The sequence below is a fragment of the Epinephelus fuscoguttatus genome, linkage group LG1, assembly GCF_011397635.1.
Source record: "Epinephelus fuscoguttatus linkage group LG1, E.fuscoguttatus.final_Chr_v1".
Classification (NCBI taxonomy): domain Eukaryota; kingdom Metazoa; phylum Chordata; class Actinopteri; order Perciformes; family Serranidae; genus Epinephelus; species Epinephelus fuscoguttatus.
Genome location: NC_064752.1, coordinates 30,363,166 through 30,384,537, shown reverse-complemented (window position 1 = coordinate 30,384,537; position 21,372 = coordinate 30,363,166). Strand labels below are relative to the sequence as shown.

The 21,372-nt window shown below is 42.0% G+C and overlaps 1 protein-coding gene across 5 annotated transcripts; it reads left to right on the top strand.

The window, feature by feature from the left end:
• Window positions 1–6: 6 nt before the first annotated feature.
• On the top strand, window positions 7–20,865 carry pfkfb4a (6-phosphofructo-2-kinase/fructose-2,6-biphosphatase 4a). Of its 5 annotated transcripts, none has more exons than XM_049591044.1 (14): window positions 7–164; window positions 11,738–11,854; window positions 11,994–12,090; window positions 12,178–12,244; window positions 12,349–12,423; window positions 12,514–12,570; window positions 12,663–12,784; window positions 14,055–14,262; window positions 14,358–14,504; window positions 14,597–14,701; window positions 15,485–15,614; window positions 16,206–16,268; window positions 16,376–16,440; window positions 20,009–20,865. In XM_049591044.1, the coding sequence occupies exons 1-14, from the start codon at window positions 149–151 to the stop codon at window positions 20,066–20,068; spliced, it is 1,329 nt and encodes a 442-aa protein (XP_049447001.1). In that variant the 5' UTR covers window positions 7–148; the 3' UTR covers window positions 20,069–20,865. The 5 variants fall into 5 exon arrangements, with proteins under 5 accessions (XP_049447001.1, XP_049446983.1, XP_049446992.1 ...); XM_049591026.1 differs by lacking the exon at window positions 7–164 and adding an exon at window positions 4,290–4,513; XM_049591035.1 differs by lacking the exons at window positions 7–164; window positions 20,009–20,865 and adding exons at window positions 4,290–4,513; window positions 18,251–19,082.
• Window positions 20,866–21,372: the final 507 nt, after the last annotated feature.

Genomic DNA, 21,372 nt, shown 5'->3' with positions numbered 1-21,372 from the left:
GTTTTTTTCCCCTAAGGACCTTGGGACTATTGTTTTTGTAGTCGTGCCGCTCAGGCTTTGTGAGGCCGTTATAAATAGCAGGAGTGGAGCAGTTATTTGGGACACAGCCATCTGACTTGGTGTTCATCTGGAAAAGGTCAACATTATTATGTTTAGATCATATGGTAAGTACCTTTCCCCCACTTGGATCACATGGTTCTCCTGCAGTATTTAGGGGATGGGTTAGGGGATGCTTATCATAAAAACTTCTTGGCTTTCCCTGCCGTAAATATGGGATGTCGGCCATGATTAGATTTGGCCCAAATACAGCATGAACTCTCAGCTGTTGTTTGCTGCTACGTGTCTTTAAGTGTAAAAGTTGTCAGACAATAAGAATTAGAAAGTATTTGTTGGTGGAAATTTACAGTGTGCTGCAAATTACATACTTCCTCAAAAAGGAGGCAGTGGTAAGTACTTGCCCTCTGTTAGTCATTTTGTAGAGACAAGTGCAGTCATGATTACACTGTAACTGTAACGTTAATATGATGTTGACATAACACTGTCTCTCTCACTTCCTGCTTGTGTTATTCCACATAACAATACACTGATCCTCCCGGCCAGAGTTTTACAAACCTCACAGTCCTTGGCATTGAGGCACAGATGACATCTGAATACAACAGCACTTATTAGGTCAAAGGTCAGCAGTGTAGTTCAGTCATGGGTCAGTTTTTTTACCAGCCCTGTTCACAGGGGAGATATTGGGATGTTTTAAATACCTTTGTTTGTTTGTTTGTTTGTATTTTTGTGATTGATTCATAAAACTATATGATTGATTTCTTGTTGCCTGTGAAGCTTCAGTGCAATCCTCCGTCTGAGCTGTAGCCCAGTTATGAATTATGAATCAGTGACGTCTCTGATTGATTCATGGAGTTCAGCGTAATATAGTCATGGATGGATGGTGCAATCAGTCTACTGAGCACAGGGCCAGGTGCCAGCTGGCTTTAACCTGAGTAATGTCACTCAAAAAAAGACAGGCAAAGCAACTGCTGAGAAACACAAAACGACTACAAAGACACAGAAAGTCCAGATAGACATAAATATAGCTCAAAGTGACACAAATTGACATTTAAAGAAACACCAAATGACAACAAATACATGCAAAGGAACTCCAAAGAGACACAAAATGGCTAAAAAGACACAAATATACCTGAAAGAGACACACACAGGAGCGGCTGTGGCTCCCAAGGTAGAGCGGGTTGTCCACTGATCAGAAGACTGGCAGTTTGATCCGTGGCTCCTCCAATCTGAATCATGAGTGAATGGTTACTGAGTAGCAGGTGGCACCATGTTGTAGCCTTTGCCACTAGTATGTGAATGTATGTGTGAATGGATGAATATGTCAGTTAGTGTAAAAACACAAGTGCAGGTCCATTTACCATTTACAAATTGACTTTTACATGCAAAGGAACTACAGAGAGATGCAAAACAACTACAAAGATACACAGAACAACAAATAAAGACACAAAATGACCAAAAATACACAGATAAACTCCTAAGAGTCACAAAATGGCCCCAAAGAGGCACAGAATAATTACAAAGAAACGCAATTTCCAGCTTATGTTAACAGATACCAAAAAGTCTCCCCCACAGAGAAAAATTCCAAATTAATAAACCAAATCAGTTAGATGGATGCCCTACATCAGGTCACACTAGCTACTACACTACGTTCAACGCTGCACAGGACCATCTAAATGTGTCATCATAAGCTCTGTCATAAAGTCCAGAGAGACAGGTTTGACCAGTATGTCACACAGTGAGTGTGTGCGGGACGTGCTGCCTGAGGTATGGGTGTGTGAGGTGTGCAGAGGGTAGTGAAGGATGGGTGGAGGTGGAGTGGGGGATAGATCTCTCTGCCCTTTAGGGAGGAATGTGTTGAAGGTCAGTTGAGAGCCATCTGGCCTTCAACTGTTTCTGTCGTGCTCAGTCCATGTTGTCTGAGCTTCGTTCGTTCTCCTTATGTATTATTATTCTGTAGCGTGTGTATGTGTGTGTGTGTGTGTGTGTGTGTGATTGTCTCGTTCATCCACAGATGTGCAGTTACAGGCCTTGTGCTTGACAATTAGTGTCATCACTATCACTATCAGATAAAAGTGTGTGTTCCCTGGCCACTGAATTTGCATGATTTCATAGCCTTGTACCTCCAGGGTAAGCCTGGTTAACAATCCGAAATTGGAGATGTGTTGTATTTAAAGGTGTAATATGCAGGATTTTGTAGCATCTAGTGGTGATGTTGCAGAACTGAAACTCCTCCCGTGTACCAAACATGTAGGAGAGCTATGGTGGCTGATGTGAAAAGTAAAAACATGAATTGCCCTGTCTGGAGCCAGTGTTTGATTTGTCAGTTATAGGCTACTGTAGAAACAACATGGCAGACTCTGTGGAAGAGCACCTTCTCCGTTTGTAGATATAGATCATGGCTCATACTATGAGCTAGTAGTTCTATGCAGAGCTTACACTGTAGCCTATGCGCATGGCCTATGCAGTTGTGAGCATGTATGCTTGTGCTGTGGTGTGTCTCTGCAGTTACACCTCCGAAACACTGGTCAGCAGTGGGTTTTCTGTGAAGTACTGTAAAGTTTAGTTGATTCAAAACACACATTAAACATGGCTTAATAGAGACAATTTCAAACACAAGTACACAAATCAGCGTCACTGCAGTATTTACAGTAGTTTCAACCCCCCAACCTGCATCCAACTTTACCTGTTTCATGGTTCTTGTTTTGCAGCTTTAAACCAACGGACTGAGTTGGATTTGTGACACTGATGAGAGGAAAAATGATCTACACTGAGTACAAAAACAGGCTCTCCAATCTGAGCCGTGAAACCCTGTAGCTCATTCACACAGGCCTCTTGTTGGCCACACTCATGTCTCTACGTGGATTCACAGTGACTTGATGAGGGCAAACAGCAAGCACACCTCTGTGCTGTAGTCGTTTCATTTTCTAATGACCGATTTTTGGTGCTAGTTCAGTTCGTGTTATTTTTCTGGCAATATTTCTGAGATGGGTACATTAGATTAGTGTTTGAGAAAACTTGTCACAAATTTGTTTGGAATTCGTCACACCTTAGTTAGACACAGGTGATGTCTATGCAACACAGAAAAAACTTCTTCTAGAACAAAAAGCTGCACCAGACATAGTTTAGGTGTGTCATAATAAATGGGTACAGAGTTATGCAATTGATTTTTAAGGGATCACGTCAGTTCAGTTTGTAGAGATTTGCTTTCAGTTTGATATCAAAGTCTCTGTTCTGCTTATTTATATATCTATTAAAAGCCTGATTGATCAATAGGATGTTAGCCTGCCCAATCAAAGGTCCAGTGTGTAGGATTTGGGGAGACATATTGGCAGAAATGTAATTTAAGTATGTTTTGTTTAGTGTATAATCACCTGAAAATAAGAATTGCCTTGCTTTTGTTACCTTAGACTGGCCTGCTTATATCTACAAAGGGAGCGGGTCCTCGTCTATGGAGATCGCAATGTTGCACCACCATATGTTTTACAGTAGCCCAGAATGGACAAACCAAGATAGGGGCATTGGCCATTAAAACAAGCTATGTCTGAAAGACCCTGATTTTTTTTTAATGTGAAACCGCTTTATTTAGTGTTTTTACCAGTTAAAATCACAGGGTCTGTTTGTTTTGGAGAGGACGAGACCTCTTCCTGTCAAAAACCTCCTGAACGTCTGGATCTTAAGTTATCAGAGAAAAAAGGTGGGCTGCCCTGTTCTGACAAACCGACAGTGCAGGAGAAACACTTATTTGTAATGTCAAACTGCTTTGGAGAAGAAGAGACCTCTGCTGATAATTTGGCCCTTGGTAAAAACTTAAGTCCTGCTCACTGGACCTTTAAACGTGTGAAAGTCCAAAGTAGGTTGAATACTTTACTGGGCAATGCAGGAAAACAAGTTCTGCAAGTTAGACTGTTACTGGAAAATGTCCAGACTCTTCCTTATTCCTGTATGGACCTCAGTTTTGCATTCAACAGTGAACACGTTGTGTCCTCAACGTGATTGTTTTCTTTATGTATTAAAATAGGCTGATAGTATCCCATGACTGTTGCGACGTCTGTGTGTGGTAGGCCTGTGTGTGTGCAGTTTGGCTGCATGGTGTAATGTTTCCTGTAACGTCCTAACCATTACGCGTCATAACCTTAAGCTCTGTCAGCACTCGAGGGGACATTTGTCAGCTGTCAAAAGGTGGGTGGGGTGTGGGAGGGGGCAGGGGGCAGGTAGGCTGCTACCTCACTCCATCCAGTTTTGGAAAAAACCTTCCACCCGGGGCCGAGGTCCCATACACAAACACAGACACGAGTGGGTGTGTGAACAGTGAGCAGCATCAGTGAAGCGCTCGGCAGGCTGCAGCTGGACGCACGTACACACACCGCCAGGCAGGCACTGCGCTCCATCAGACAGACGCCCATGATGAGAGGCTGCTCCAGCCGCACCAAGCTCACACAGACCCAGGACAGAGCGGGTAAGACACGTCGCTTTGGAGGCTTTTAGCACAGCACATACTCGGGGTTTATATTGCGCATCTATAACCGGATGAGAGGCAGGTCGAGCTGCGCTACGACAAGACGTAAACACGAGCCGATGTGTTGTCGTTTGTTGGCGCTGCCAGCGAGACCTTTACCCTACATTACAACAACAGGCGACAATCTTTGCTTTTATGACAGTAAACAGCCTCGTGTGTGACAGCAGCTGCTGGGCTGTGAGGATGAGGAGCCAGGCGGATGCTTTTGGGCTGCTGCCGAGATATATATTATAGAAATATATCTGAATGCAGCTCCGTGTAGATGCAGCTGATCCAAGGTGTCTTTACAGTTATTAATAGGCTGCTGTTTTATTCTTCACACACTGATCGTGATGGAGATGCTGTTGCAGAGGTGGATGGTTTGTGTTTTCTGGCTGTTTGTTGTGTGTTTGTTGTGATTGTACAGCTCACACTGGGCTGCAGCCATGACATCTATGTCTCCCACAGCACTGGCTGTTGATGTGTGAGCTGAAGGGCTCTCTCAGTGTGGTGGATGTTGCTTTACTGCCCAGTGTAATGTTAACATTCTATATTGGGAGATGACTTATCCAGTATAGTACAGTATAGTACAGGCTAAACGCTGTTAGCTGCAATCAGAGCCTGACAGCTGCTGGGAGGAGGAGAAGCAGGAGGAGAAGGAGGAGGAGGAGGAGCTCATGTAGCTGTTTCCTGTTCATGTCCCAGTGTGAAGTGTGCACGTTTGACCTCACTGGAAACTATCTGGCATGTTTCATACAGCACGTATGAATGACTGCCAGCTGCTGTTTTCACACAGGCTACCCAAGCTTTATGCAGATAAGATAAGCTACTTTAAATAATACATGTCCAAAGTTTATGCAGCTGACAATGTACAGTATGGGCCACAGTTTGTATGGTTTTTTTTTTTTTTTTTTTTAAATCTACCTGGCTGAAAAAAGCTAAAAATACACCCCTGACATGAGTTAGTGTGCCATTTATTAGTGGGCCCAATGAACCTGAGATATAGTCAGGGAATTCGTGAGAGAGTAGGAGCTATTTAATTAGAAAACCTCCATCTTGCCATATTTAGGTCACGGGCCCTGTTGCTCTAAAGAGTGACTTTAAAGCTTAATATAATCAGTGCATCAGATAGCCCGTGAGGAATGCATCAACACGTGAACAGATGGGCCTACTAACCTGAAAATGTACAGTGACTTACCACCATGATGCACACCTGCACAGGTTAATTCAGTCCAACCTCTGCACAAAGTCCTGTCTTTGTAAAGCTTATAATGTTCAGTTTATGTTGACACTGTATTAGTGTGGATTCATCTCCATGGTAAATTCAATAGACGTTATGGCGTTGCCATTACTGGGGTGCATTAATTTTAAAGGCACCTGAGACAGACAAAATATTAGAAACACCTTCATACAAATCCTCTGACACCTTCCCAGCACACAATCTGAACACTTTAAGCGTTACATGTAAGGAAATGTAGAATGTATTGCAGGGTTGTTGAGTCTGATTGAATGGTTTCTCTTTTACACTGGTAGTTTACAAGCCTGGGTTGGCACACACGTGCCCAGAGAAGGAGGGAGAGTAACGCTGCCATCTCATGGACACTGTCTGCCCGTGCTTGTTGGGATTGCCTCTAAAGCTATACTTCATCCACAAAATGACCATTTGTATTGTAATTAGTCATGCTGTGTTACCTTGAATTGAGGAATACTTTTAAGAACAGCACAAATTTATCAAAACATCTGTTGACAAACTCTCACACAACTTGTGCAGTCTGATCCAAAACTATTTATCCTGTTGTGTGCTCAACACTTCCCCAAACATGTGCATTTTTACTAAAAACTGTTGTTCCTAAAACTGGTTTGAGGAGAGTATAGATAAGTTTCACTTTCAGTTCAGTTTTAAATAGTAAGGTTTACCAAAAATGCTTGTGTTTTTAAAGTACTGAGCATACTCACTACTGTCATGACAGTGTGATGGCGAGCCAGCACGTACAATAGATCTTTTCCCAGAATTTATTTTGACATGGCACAGTATTTATAGCTATGTATATATTTTTTTACATTTTTCATTGAGGATTCAGCACCCGTACATACTTCTGAGGGTTGAGCGTGTTTGTTTGGACTTCTGATTGACATGGCACAGTAGGAAATGCCCGGGTGTAACTTACAACATGAACAATAGCTCTGTTCAGTTCAAATGCAGCTGTTAGTCATGACAGTGTGACAGTAAGCCAGCACGTACAATAGATCTTTTCCCAGAATTTAGTTTGCGCTATCATAGTAGGAAAAGCACTGGTGTGATTCCTGTTAAAGATGAGACAGTGTACAGGAATGAGGTTTCCTCTATGGTTGACTGATGTAGCAATAACAATCTGAAACTACACATCAGCTGAACTAAAGAACTTGTTTTGGACCTGTGTATAAACCATGGAGAGCTACTGCCACTGGTTATAAACAAACAGGTGGCGGGGAGAGTGAATTCCTTAGATGGGACTACAGTCTCCTTCTTACTGAGATGGAAAGACAAACATCATCCAGAAGAAAGCCTACCAAAGACTATTCTTTTAAGACAGCGTAGAAAACTATTACATCTCACTTCCACAATGGCACGTACAGTATCCTGAGGCAATCAGCATCCTAAATGTCTCACTGGTTGTATAAACAAGCACATGTACTTAAACTTGTCACTTTAAGGGCGTAACAACATGGTTGCACCATTGTGTTTAATTGTGGCAGTTTGTTTCTGTGGACACGCCTTGCTGTGTGCACCACACCATGTGATTATAGGTGTTGTTGTTGGGCGCACTGAAACAAATTCCAAATCAGCTGTATGGGACTAAATGATTGAATCTTAAAATGTCTGCCATGAAAAAAAGGTTTTCACCAGGATCCTGAAACTGAAGCAGCTGCATGACATTCAGTCATCATTAATGTTATTGTTTACACCTGTGTTTTCCTGTTGTGACATGTGGAAATGCTGGAAAGGGACAGTTTTCTTTAAAAAGAATCAGCACTCACATTAATAGTTGAGTTTGTATTCTGTCCCCATTTAACAGACAGCACGTTGTCTTGTGTCGTCCTGTTCAAGTGACTCAGAGTTGCTCCTTAAGACAACAAATAACTAAAGGCAGTTTTCCATAGTCATTACACATAACACACACATTGGCCTGAAATACACATACATACACACATACACACACACACACACACACACACACACACACAGGGCCTACAGACATGCTGCAGCGCAGAGATGTCAGAGTGAGGGGGCTGCTAAAGCAGTTGGGAGTTCACTGTCCAAGGGTACCTCAGCAGTACCCAGGAGGTGAACTGGCACCTTTCCAACCAACAGTCCATATTCTGTACTGTAATTCATGTAGGACTTGAACCAGCCACTCTCCAGCTTTTGTAGATTTACATAACAGTTTGTAAAGTCCCATGAAATAGTCAAACTTAGCCCAGGGTGAAGTCTTGAGCAACCACTGTGCTATGATGAGGCCAAACATAATGCAGTCTTTAAGCAATATTGAACATGTTGAACACAGACATTTTTCACATTTTGATTTGTTATAGCAGGAACATTTAACTAACGCTTGCTGTGACCATGGATAGATTACTGAATGGGCAAAGAGACACAAAACAACTACAAAAGGGGACAAAACAATCATAAAGGCCACATGACTTCAATGAGGCACAAAACTACCAAAGAAGACGACTACCATTTATCAAAAAGAGAAACCAAACAGCTATAAAGAAACAAAGTTACTATAAAGACACACAAAACAACAAAAAATCTTTGGTTTTCTTTTAATCCACCCATGGCTGACTTTTTTCAAAATGTCTCTTCTAGCAGGGTAACATGGGCCCCAACCCCCTAATTCCTCTCTTAACTAATATATGGCACTAAATCTACTTTCAACACATGTATTGAATGACCATGCTCTAGCCAGTTGTGACATTTCATCTGAATTGCCGCAGTCTTTAGATTTATTTCACCAGAACTAGCCAACATTTTTAGCAAGCTCGCTGGAGGAGGACATCCTGAAATGAAAACAATTAGCCTGAAGGAAACACTAAGCTTCTAGATAATCCATTAATGGGTCAGGATTGGGATTAGTTCATTGTATTTAGTTAAATGGCTGGTTTTGAGCTCAGGGCATGTGGGCCCCAGGCAGTGCTCAACTAAATTGTCTTCTCTATCAATTTATCTCCTCCAACATTGTGTTGCTTTATGCATCACCATCCTGAACATGCTTGAAAACATATCCACATTTTTTTTTTAATTTTACAGTAAACTGCATTGGTTCTTAAGGGGAGCATCTTCCCCCAGCTTACCCTAAAGTTGCATAGCTCCTTCAGCATGTACCACATTGTTAATAAATCCAGGATTATTGCCATATCTGCCATGTTAGAGCACATTTGTATTGTCGTGGTAACAAATTAATTTATAATAGTGTATTGTTGGAGCATTTTCACGCATCGTTACACTGTTTGTCCCGCTCTAAAATGTCCTTGCGCCCTAAACTTGTGTTTGTGGCTGAGCGCTCAGCACACAGAGCACAGCTGATGTCACTTACGGTAAAATAGAAGATGCGCTTGCGCCCGTACTGCGGTCATTACGGCTAGCCGTTGGCCTTCTTCTTTGTGGGCAGACCTGAGTGAGCACGTGACAACAGCGCTGCTGAGAGGGAGACGAGAGACCGGGCGACCTGACCATCTCCATCACCGCACAGCAGCGCGGATGAAACACCGGTCACCTTCAGAGCAGCATCACGGGAAAAGGCCCCGTGTCCCCGCCGCGGCTGCCTCCACGTCACAGCCAGGCGGAATGGAGGACAAAACACCGCCAAATCCGCGGGAACTCACCCAAAACCCCCTGAAGAAGATCTGGATGCCGTATAAAAATGGCCTTCCTGAAAAACACATTTCTCAGAGAAAGGGTGCGTATGACGACGTGGCGGCAGTTAGCAAAATGTTGAGCTATTTCAGCGGTTGTTGAATGAGTATCGATACATATCTTCCGTTTCTGTCGTCTGAGGTTTGCTGCTCGCATTTGCGTGTACGTAGCGCGAGGCGCCGCGGTAACTTCAATAATTAACGTATATCCGTCCCCCCGCGCGCAGCACTCATCTCAATCTGCCGTGATGTGTTAGCTAACGTTACAACGGTTAAACCCGCGTGGAGCTCAGTAGGCAGAGTTCAAACGTCTTACTGTGGCTGCAGCCATCTGGTTCACTCAGTTACGTAAGGATTCACATGATGAAGGCTGCTCGCAGCGAGGAGAAAGGACTGGTGGTGCCGGGGTGTCATCGCGTTGTTACTGGGTGCCAGGTCTAACTGTTAGTTGTTAGTAAACAGGAATTGTATCCCTGCAGTCATGTGAGTGATTTGCACCCTGTGGATGTGCTGGTTTTTATTTTTATCTGTGCTCACATTGGTCATTTGTGTGTATGGTCAGTGTTTCCTCACTGTGGCCCGACTGAGAGAGAATATTTGAATCAATGGACTCTAAAATGTCAATGAAATCATGAGCGCGTGGTGGATCTGTTTGGGTGGAGTGAAGTTGGTTGGTTCACTCAGGGTGAAGGGTACACACACCAAAAAGTTTTACAGCTGCTGGGACAAGAACCCAAACTAAGGCAAGAGTCAGGTAAGAGATCAGCACACTGTTTGAAAAGCTCCCTGCGTTTCAGAGACCTTTGTCAGACATGGCAAAGCAGGACAAGCTACGCACACACATTCATCACTCAGGTGATTGGGATCTGCATGATTGAGAATCCTTCTTCTTTCAGGCAGAAACAATCAGAGCACAGTTGAACAACTGTTTCATACTCCACATGGGGGACAGAGCAGGACTCTGTGAAAATGAACTACAATAGAAACATCACAATCAACATTATACAGGTACATATTAAATACAACACATCACAAGTAAAGTCAAATATATATAATTAATTCAAAAAAATAACATATCATAAGAAATTATATAGAGAAGGTAGAAAAATACAGAAAAATAATATATTACTCGCCCAAAAGATAATTTTTAGGAATACAAGCATGTTGCACTTCACAATTAAAGAATTTGTAATTGTATCTATATAGTAAATTCAACACATTGAAAGTTAAGTCAAATATTTATGTCATAAATCATCCAGAGAACAGAATTATCAATTAAATTATAATAAGCAGTAAGCCAGAATCTGTGTTGGGACCTACGACAGAAAGGACAGCGCAAAGAGATGAATGCGAGGTTGCGTCAACAGAATTAAACCTTTTGGAGAGACAATTAGATACTTAAAGATATTTGTAAAAGTACGGTGGGGTCTGTCAATCATACTTACCTTTTTCCCCCAAACTACAACCACTTACATAAGAGGTTTGAGATCAAATGTCAAATTTAAGCCCTTAGGTTAGAGTAGATTGACTCTGTCATGCAGATCACAATCACCTGAGTGATTAAATGTGTTTGTCTCTATATTGCGTGTTCTGCTTTGCACAGTTAAAACGCTGGGAGCTTTTGATAACATATCTGATTCCTGCCAATGTCAGTAGCACAGCACTATCAGGGAGGTAGCTGTGAAATGTACCTGTGATGTGTGCACCAGATCTTTTTGGACAGATTGTACCTTCCTCTGATAGACTCTTGCAGTTCTTTTACACACAGGGAATTATAAAACACAGACGCTATCTTAAAGAAGATGCATACAATGAAGTAGCACCCATAAAAACTATCCCGCTCTCTGACCCAGTCATCTGTGCACACACTGCAGCTGTGTGTGGAAACTAGCTGTTGGCTCTCTCCAGATGTCTTGAGTAGTTAAAAGTGCAGTGTTTCACAACTCTTCGGGCACAGCCTGGCGCCGCTGTGACCTCTGCTCCTGGCTGACTGCATTCTCAAAGTGGTGTGACTTTGTCATCATTGGCGATAACACTGGATTACACACATGCACATCGATAAGGACAATCTAATATTTAAGTTAATATGGATTCCTATAAATGATGATGGTGATGGAGGCATATTTGCAGCTGTGATGATAATAGTTGAACAAAACCTTGAGATGGACCAACATGCTTGTACTGAGGCGTGACACATTTTACTGTGAGATCGATTTTACGTCTTCATGTGCATTATGTGTGATTAGCACATGACTTAAGCTTCTCTCCCTTCTCCATGTTTCATTCCAGTATGTATGACCAACTGTCCCACCCTGATCGTGACAGTTGGCCTTCCTGCCAGGGGGAAGACCTATATCTCCAAGAAGCTGACCCGCTATCTCAACTGGATCGGCGTGCCTACCAGGGGTACGACTTCTCAGGATTGTCAGCTCCAGTGAATAGTATTGTAGAAACATCAGTTCTAGAGAGAAGAGGGAATTGATTCACAAGTTAAATGCTGAGAGAAAGACGATTTAATGTGTCCTTGCCTTCATCTTTCCCATAGAGTTCAATGTTGGTCAGTACAGGAGAGACTTTGTGAAGATCTACAAGTCCTTTGAGTTCTTCCGTCCAGACAATGAGGAGGGGTTGAGGATCAGACGGTAAGAGCGGCAGCTACCCTCAGACCTTCCTAGCAATTTGTTCTGCCATGTCATGTTTTTGACAGCTGTTCTCTGTGATCTTTACAGACAATGTGCCTCAGCAGCGTTGAACGATGTGAGACAGTATCTCACAGAAGAAGGAGGCCAAGTGGCGGTGGGTGAAAAGTTAAATGCTGTTTGTTTTAGATGTGTCAGGCAGTGTGCATTGCTGAAAAGCTTATTGGTGTTTGTGGTGTTTGTTCTGTTCGTGTTAAACAGGTTTTTGATGCAACAAACACGACCAGAGAAAGGAGGGAAACCATCATCCAGTTTGCAGAGCAGAATGGCTTTAAGGTAATCCATGGGGTCACAATTCTGGGAGGACACACTGCATTAGTTAAGGTTCACACTGAGTTTTAATTGTTCCTTCTCCTCTTCTTGCAGGTGTTCTTCGTTGAGTCTGTGTGTGAAGACCCAGATGTCATACAGGAGAACATAGTGGTAAGTGTTTGAGTTTACTGGGTTCTTTTATCTGAAGAGAAGATGAACGTCTGTTCATGTTGTACTCACTCCGCTGATGTTTCTCTGTTTAGCAAGTGAAGCTGGGCAGCCCCGACTACACCAACTGTAACACAGAAGAGGCTGTGGAAGATTTCATGAAGAGGATCAAGTGTTATGAAAACTCCTACGAGACGCTGGATGAAATCTTGGACAGGTGAGGTGAAAGCTGGTGTGGAGTGTGTGTGTGTGTAAGGAAAGATGTCCTAGCTTAGCAAAAAAATACACTCTGGGTTTTTCACCAGAACGATAAGACAGCAATTTAGTGTTTTCTCTCAGATAAAAAATGTAATCGGCATGACCTTTTATCTCATGATAAACAGTTGTGCTTCATTATAAAAAGCCAGTGCAACAGCTCGCTCACACAGATATGTGACAGATCAAGGAAACACATTTTAAATTTCATTATATTTATTTTTATTATACATGGATGACAGGGAGGCCAGAACTGTCTGACGTGCAGCAAAGGACTGTTGCCTCTGTGGGCATTATCCTGCTTATACTATGGTCACTTACCAAAGAAAAGAAAATAAGACGAATTATTTATATTTTCAAGTTTTGCATTGAAAATCAAAAGTTTTTCCCCCTGGTAACACCTGAGGGTTTGACTAATACCTGGAGCTATCATTACCCTCCCATAAGGTTCTTTTGCAACAGAAACATTGTTCACTACTCCAGTAGATAGGATAAGACTTGGATGAGACTTGGCAAGAGATATTTCTAGTCCACTCAGCTCATAGAATCCTTTGGCTCGAAAGCTAACGTCATGCCAGCAAGATTTAAAGTCAACAACATTGACTATAGTTGAGAAATTGTACATAAAATTTGACAGTATGTTTAAAAACAAGACTAGCTAGGTATCAAGTAATGCCTTTCGCCCCAAATTAATATCAAGATTTTTACAAACAATCGATAGGCCACGCGTAATGTTGCTGTCAGCCACAGACTGAGAAAGCAGGTTGAATAGTGTATAGGATGTGAGACAATCGCTTATGTGGCACAAAGTTTCAATAAGTTCAGAGGGGCAGTGTACGTCTTGCAAATTAAAATAAATGTTGAAGTCACTTGTTGTAATTAGACGTTAGCTTGTTTAAGTGTTGAAATTAATTTTAAACAAACGCTTTGACTGTGTTTATGTTGCTATGGTAACTAATTTTTGAGTAACCTGCCAGCAGATTAATTTAAAACTATCAGTTTTCCATTATCAGGAATGAATGAATGAACATCCTGTAGCCAATCAGAATCAAGTATTCACCCCTACAGTAGTATATCAAATTAAATTAATTTTGTATTACATACCGCCATTCTTTATAATATGTATATGCAGTGATTCAAACTAAGCAACTAATTATGTCAGGGTTCTCAAATCTATACACTGTTGTTGGCTCATCAAACAGGAAACTCAGTTTGTGTGTGTGTTCTCTCAGGGATCTCTCCTTCATTAAAATCATGGACGTGGGTCAGCGGTACTTGGTCAACAGGGTGCTGGACCACATCCAGAGCCGGATTGTCTACTACCTCATGAACATTCACATCACGCCGCGCTCCATCTACCTGTGCCGCCATGGCGAGAGCGAGCTCAATGTCAATGGTCGGATTGGAGGAGACTCGGGCCTCACGCATAGAGGCAAAGAGGTAAATCAAAAAGTCTTTAACAAGAAACATATGGCCTCTTTTTTTTTTTTTTAATTTGACTGTATGGTTTAATAAATCTTTTCTTCTCCATTCAGTTTGCAAAGAAGCTGAGCCAGTTCATCCAGGCGCAGGGCATCAGAGACCTGAAGGTGTGGACCAGTCAGATGAAGAGAACCATCCAGACAGCTGAAGCTCTCTGTGTGCCCTACGAACAGTGGAAGGTCCTGAACGAGATTGATGCAGTGAGTACTTTGATCTTGGCTGCTGAGCACAGATGTTTGCTGACAGGTGTGCGGTGTTAATGGAGATTGATCTGCGTTTGATGTCATTTTAGGGTGTGTGTGAGGAGATGATGTATGAGGAGATCCAGGAGCACTATCCTCTGGAGTTTGCTCTGAGGGACCAGGACAAATACCGCTATCGCTACCCGAAAGGAGAGGTCAGTGTCTAAAATTAATGCTATGCTTTGTCTAATGATGGGATGTGGTTATGTAACTGATGTGTGTTTTTTATGTTAATGTTAAATTAACGTGTTTGTGGACAGTGTTCCTCTGTTTGAACTTTGGAATTTCCCAAAGCTCCTTTGTGAATTTAAGTGCACACTCACACGCTCATAGAAACTCACACATCACCACAAACGTAATTAAACAGCATCCAGATGGCTACTGGCCACTTACTCTCTGCTAATGAGCCTCCGCTTGGACGAGCAGCCTCTTAACAGATTTGGCTGAACACCAGATTACAGTAAACAAAGACATCACATTAGTGTGTGTGTGTGTGTGTGTGTGTGTGTGTGTGTGTGCGCGCCAGGTTGTTTACTATGTGTCTGAATGCCCACTGGTCTGTTCTCACCTTAAGTCCATCCCATTACCTCTCCATTAATCTAACACAGGAAGATGGATATGGGCATTAGCTGGCTGCGTGGGCGGACAGTGCTGATGTAGGGCTTTGGGGAATCTTGTTAAAGCTAGTGTTGGTCTAGACAGCCTGTATGGATTTTTCCCCCTGCTGAATGTCGATCTGTTAAACTGACATTGATTATTCAGCAGACTGAAGAAAATGAATCGTATGGACGTTTTAATTAACACGCTTAAACCTCTGTCTCTTATTTTTTGATTGATGATGATTTTGTGGTGAACTGTAACCGAAGATTTCCAAGAATAAATTGTTCTCTGCTTTCAGCGTGTCTGATTTTCTTCTTTTCGTGTCTGTTTTGACTCAGTCCTATGAGGACCTGGTGCAGCGGTTAGAGCCGGTCATCATGGAGCTGGAACGGCAAGAGAACGTGCTGGTCGTCTGTCACCAGGCCGTCATGCGCTGCCTGTTGGCCTATTTCCTGGACAAGACAGCAGGTCAGTCTTTTAATTTAACAGAGCCCCTTAAAACAGTTTAGCAGGGCACACTTAACCACAGGTACAGAAACATACACAAAAAAGCGCTACACGGATAAACACAAAGCACTGTTTGGAATGTAGTAACTCAATAAATTCACTGAACAGAAGTAGATAAAGTAAGTTTAGGGAAAAGGAGGATTTACTTACAAAGTAATACTTCACAAAATTACAGTTCAGCAAAGATTAGAGATCGTGTAATAAGATTATCCTGAGGGTGCATTTAACCTCTTAGTCACGCAGTTTCATTTTCGCTATCGTAAGGTATTAATGCCTCCTTAGTTCCAGTAAGGCACTGGATAAAATGTTTCTTACACTGTGACACATTAAGTGTAAAGCTGTGACATACTTTCATAGTGCCCCGATTGAGAAATGTGTTTCAGTCCTGACTGACTGACCTGATTTCCACACTGTAGACGTAGAAATATCAGACAAAAAGTCAAAAGATTAAAACTTACAGATTAAAAGAAGTAATTTGAGACGATGTACAGGAGTGAGAGCTCCTCGATTGTCTGGGTAGTTTCATGAACCTGTATGTTTGTCTTCACACAGAGGAGCTGCCGTACCTGAAGTGCCCACTGCACACTGTGCTGAAGCTAACGCCGGTGGCCTACGGTAGGATTGGTCTCCTGTTAGCATATGGTGCACATGATAAATCTATTTATGATAAATAGTAAATAAAAAAAACTGAACTAATGAATCAAATCTGTCTGCATGCTCAGGGTGTAAGGTGGAGTCCATCTGCTTAAATGTGGAAGCAGTCAACACACACCGGGAAAAACCAGAGGTGGGTATCACGGCACACACACACACACACACACACACACACACACACACACACACACACACACACACACACACACACACTACGGATGACTAATATTGTGCAAGGTAAGAGAAGGTTTACAAACAGGCTGGTCCGACAGCTGCATGTCCTGGACATCATGTGTCACATGATATATCACCACAGCCACAGTTCATTCTGACGGCCATGTTTATATCATCAGTGGTATGGAAAGAGCTGAGAGCAGGTTTGTGTCAGATCACGTGTTCTCAGGAGAGCAACAATGCCTCTAACGTTCCATGTTTTCACCCTCACACCCTTTAAACAAATATGCCTCTGACTGGATCAGGTTACAGTTTCTGACAGGGTTCAATGCTGAAAAGAATTGGTAGGTTGTCACACTATGATGGTTGATGGTCGAACAGCCACTGATAATTCTCTGTGAAATATACCTGTCATAATTAGGGCTGTACTGAACAGTTTGAGGCTTTATTATTCCAATTCAAAATCAACATAAAAATTACGCCCTTTTTTTGTTCATTCTGTTTAAACCTTGTATTTCTGCACAGTTACAGATAAAGATTATGCTACACCAATATTATTAGTGTTGTGCGATTTTTAGAATTCAATTCTAGCGTAGGATTGTTTCCGACTTATGTTCCAGACGTTTCCAAGAACTCCAGAGCAACTCCAGCAGTCCAGCCGTCAACATTTATTGAAAAAGACTGATGCATGAAGTTTTTACCCAATGAAATATTCTGCTTTAGTCCATATTTGTTAGCATGTAGCCTTTCAAAACCCACAATTTCATTGCAGTCGAAAAAACTGTTTGCTCTTCAGCTCAGACAGGGCGACTAGCAGCAATCTAGTTTGACTCATTGGATGTAAACTGTGGCTGTAAGCCTGCCATTAGCTGTCTATGTAGGGTGGCGGTCTCCCCTCCCTCCGCTATCTACTTGTGACCGTTTTCAAATCCCCTTCGCTACGAGAGACTACAGCATCCCGTTAGCTAACAACAAGCACACTGAAAATGGCAAGTTTTGATAAAGATTTGGATCACCCAATGAGACATACCTGCTTTGTTCTTTTGGTAGATTGCTGTACAGATTTACAACGAATAAAACAACTTATGAACGCACCTCTGAAAAGCCCAGGCTCCGTCTTGCAGGACTCTCATTCCCAACGTTTGCTAAATCTTTCTAACCCAGCAGCAGCAAGCGCCAGTGACACTGACTTCACCAATCTTTCAATCCATTCCACTTCAGACACGCTTCTGACATATCGTCGTAATAAAGGATCATTATGTATCTGTGTATGCTTGGCACCCAGCGCTATACAAAGAAGAAATATGACGACCGACATTGGAAGCATCATTTGAAAACCTCTACCTTTTATTCGAATGTAAAAAATTAGAGTTTTGCTACAGCCCGAGTCATAATGCAAATGTTGTCTTTGGTGGCAACTATCATGACAGTGAGTATACAGTATGTGGCCTGTATCAGTGATATGATATGATGTATAGTCATGGTAATTAATTGACTGTCAAGGTGAAGTTTGGGATTTTTAGATGCTAGTCCATCACACATTAAGCCTCTTTTCAGATTTTTGTAGCTGAGAAATCATCTGTTTGGAAAACTTAGATGAGCATGACAAAAGCTTACCTGCAGTGTTTTAACTTCTTCTTGACCTGCACTGCAAACACAATCGACAAAGACAGAAACCCTCGACCAGGTTGAGTCTGTGTGCAGTGGATTTCATATCTCCGATGTGTTTTGATCCCCTCCCCTGTTTGTGCTTTTCTTTCATCAAACAGAACGTAGAAGTGTCGCGGATGTCAGAGGAGGCTTTGCTAACAGTGCCAGCTCACCAATGAGGCAGTACCCTCTCACCCCACCCCCAACCCAAACCTCCTTTACCCCTCTTTACGCACACTGCACCCTTCAGACGCACAATGTACCTGCCACACTCAGCAACCTCTAGTCTCTCTTCTCCACCTTCTCTTGATCGAGTCACTCTTCTGATCTTCTGTGTTTCCTCCACTTATATTTTAAAGACGTGATGATGGTGATAACTGACTGGAATCCAGTTTCTGATTTTGATTATTAGTCCTACGACACGGATTCTGTGTCTCGAGCACGTTCTCCCATTTTTGGAGAATGACTGAAAAGATAATGAAGGGTTTCTATTGAACTGATGCTGTTATCCCACTGTGAAGCTACGAAACTACAGCACCTTTTTGTTGAAGTATTGAGTTGTGATGTTTTTTTTTAATGATGTTTACTGAACTGATTTTACAATGTTAACTTTTAGCAGTATCACTATATCTTTGTCGGTAGGACTCAGGACACTCTAATCATAGTTTAACAGCACGGCACAACACTAACCAGGGCTGTGCCTTTTTATATTTTGCACATAAAAAATCAGCTCTGTCTATCTCATTATTAAATGTCCTTTATTACAGTTTGTCTGTAGTTTTAGGATGTCATACACTGTCTAATGAAAATCCTGGAAGTACAGACGTAATTTGTTTTGTTGTTTTTTTGTTGAATAATGTGAAGGTACATACAGTATATTCATCTCACTGAAGAGGAGATATCTGTTAATGATTCTAAATAAACTCCACTCAACAGTTTTATAAATCCTTACCACACTCTGCTTGTGCTTCATTTTGGAAAATTTGACAACCAGTTTTCCTCTTTACTATCTGAAAGTAAAGATCTTGGGTTAAATGCTTTGCCTTGATGGTGAGATAAATGTATGTCTAGCCTGAGCTCGGCTTACTTATGCAACGTGGAGATCAAAAGTAGCGGACTGCTTCCTTCCTGTTCATACATCCATAGATCAGATATTCAGTGCCCTTCCTGCTTGCTCTGCTGTGCAAACTGAAGACTCAGATTTCTCCATTCATTCACATGCAGACAGCTCCACTGGGGTGCTATTCATCAGCCTGAACAAAACACTCACTGTCACACACAGATTTCTTTCTGCCTCAGTTTAGAGTGATAACAAAATGTGTGCTGATATTCACAGCTAACAATACTGACACTTTGCTGAAAGGCTCAGTCAGTTTTAGAAAATAGAAGATGATATTGCAAAAAAGAGTTTACCAAACCCTGCTGCCGTGTTTGTGGTGTGATCCAAATAAAAACAGCATGAAAAGATGCTTCAAGCTAGGGTGGTTAACAAACTGCTGCTACCATGGGTCACTTAGGTTGATGGCAGCAAGATATTGGTCTGGTATTCTGCACTTCAATGAGGTTTCAAAGGAGCCTGAATCATTCGGTGCAGCTTCAAAGATGCAGGATCATCTGCTGCCAGACTGCTGGTGTACTTTTCAAAAACTAAAAACCTTTCTAACATGACAAACTGCCTTGAAAAACATGACGTCCACCACATACAGACTACAGAACATCACAAAAAGAAGTTATCACAGGTGCCGAAACAACCAGGATCCACAGATATCACTCTGTATATAAGCTGCGTGTGTACAGTACAGTAACGCTTTCCTCGACTCCCTGTAAATTTTCCTTCATTGAAAGGTCATCTGACACTAAATCGTTCCTCTTTGCAGAATGTGAACATCCACCGTACGACCCAAGACGCCCTGCAGACCGTCCCTCCTCACCTCTGACTGCAGCTGGACCTCTAGTCCTCTCGCTCCCTTTTGACGGACTCTCGTGGTCAATTCACTTTTCCAATCTGCACTACCTGCTCACCGTGGTGACCGTCTGGGTGACGTGCCTCCTCTTACTCCTTGACCACCTCTGCCACATGCACACACACCTTTCTGTAACTCTTATGTCCGTCTCTTTGGATTTGAAGGACCTCATCAGGTTGTGTGTCTGGGCCTCAGTGTCGGTATTTTAAAGGTGTGACACTCAGATTATTTATGAATGAAACACTTGGCTCGCAGCAGGTTCCTGTCTATGTGTTGCTATATTCAGTTTGGTTACTGTATGTTGATATTGTGCAGCAGTAGAATTAACCCTGAGGGTTAAAGTATTACCCTCGTGGCTTCATCGAATGATCCGCCTGCTACATGTCTGATATGGTACTGTATCGTGAAATCATTGTTTTATGTGACGTGTCTTCAGTGATGATGTGCAATGTGAAGGTTACAAACCTACCTGGAAACATATATTATGAAGCAAAGTATTTTATTATGTGATGATTCAGTGAGTGAGTGAATGGACTGGGTCATTATTAGAGTTTCTATGGTGGAAACAAATTTTATACACATGGGTTAAATCAAATCACAGCTTTCCTCTGATGATTCAGACTTTTAATGAGAACACCTTTTTTGTGAAGATTATAAACAGTATGGGAAACTCAAAAATGCATAAAAGCTGTCGGTGTCGACACGGTCGTGACTTCTAAATGTGCGTCCCAGCTCCACTATAATAAAGATGTGATATTTTTATAAACAAACCTGTCATCATGTCTGTCATTAAGAGGTTTAATTATTTATTAGGGCTGCACTGATAATTGTTCTCATGTTCAATTTATCTGCCAGTATTGTCTCAGTAAGTTCATTTCTGAGTCTGTAAGAAGTCAGAATATAATGAAGAAATGGGCATCACATTTACTCAGAGCCCAAGTTGGACATATCCAACAGTGTTGTTTTGTCTTACCAACTGTCTGAAACCCAAAGATATTCAGCGTGCTGTCTGAAACTATGCTGTCTGTTTTTCATGGTATTATTTCTAACAGTTTTACTCCTGTGAAGCACTTTGTGACCTTGAACTTTGAAAGGTACTAAATAAAGTTTTAACATTTGAAAAGCTAGAACCAGTGATTTTTGTTTTAGCTGTTATTTACTGAGAAGGTGGAGGTGCCGGTGAGATGGATTGACATGTTAATGTGTCAGGTGAACTGATCAGCTGATAGAGGGCTCGATGGGCAACATTTGACTCTCTGTCACATGGGTTCCTGACA

Bases quoted from the DNA above. Each gene is read 5' to 3' on its own strand.
- pfkfb4a (XM_049591004.1), top strand. From the start codon at position 9,294: ATGAAACACCGGTCACCTTCAGAGCAGCATCACGGGAAAAGGCCCCGT. The intron at 12,785-14,054 runs GTGAGGTGAAAG...GTGTTCTCTCAG, and splicing joins CTGGATGAAATCTTGGACAG to GGATCTCTCCTTCATTAAAA. The intron at 14,505-14,596 runs GTGAGTACTTTG...ATGTCATTTTAG, and splicing joins TCCTGAACGAGATTGATGCA to GGTGTGTGTGAGGAGATGAT.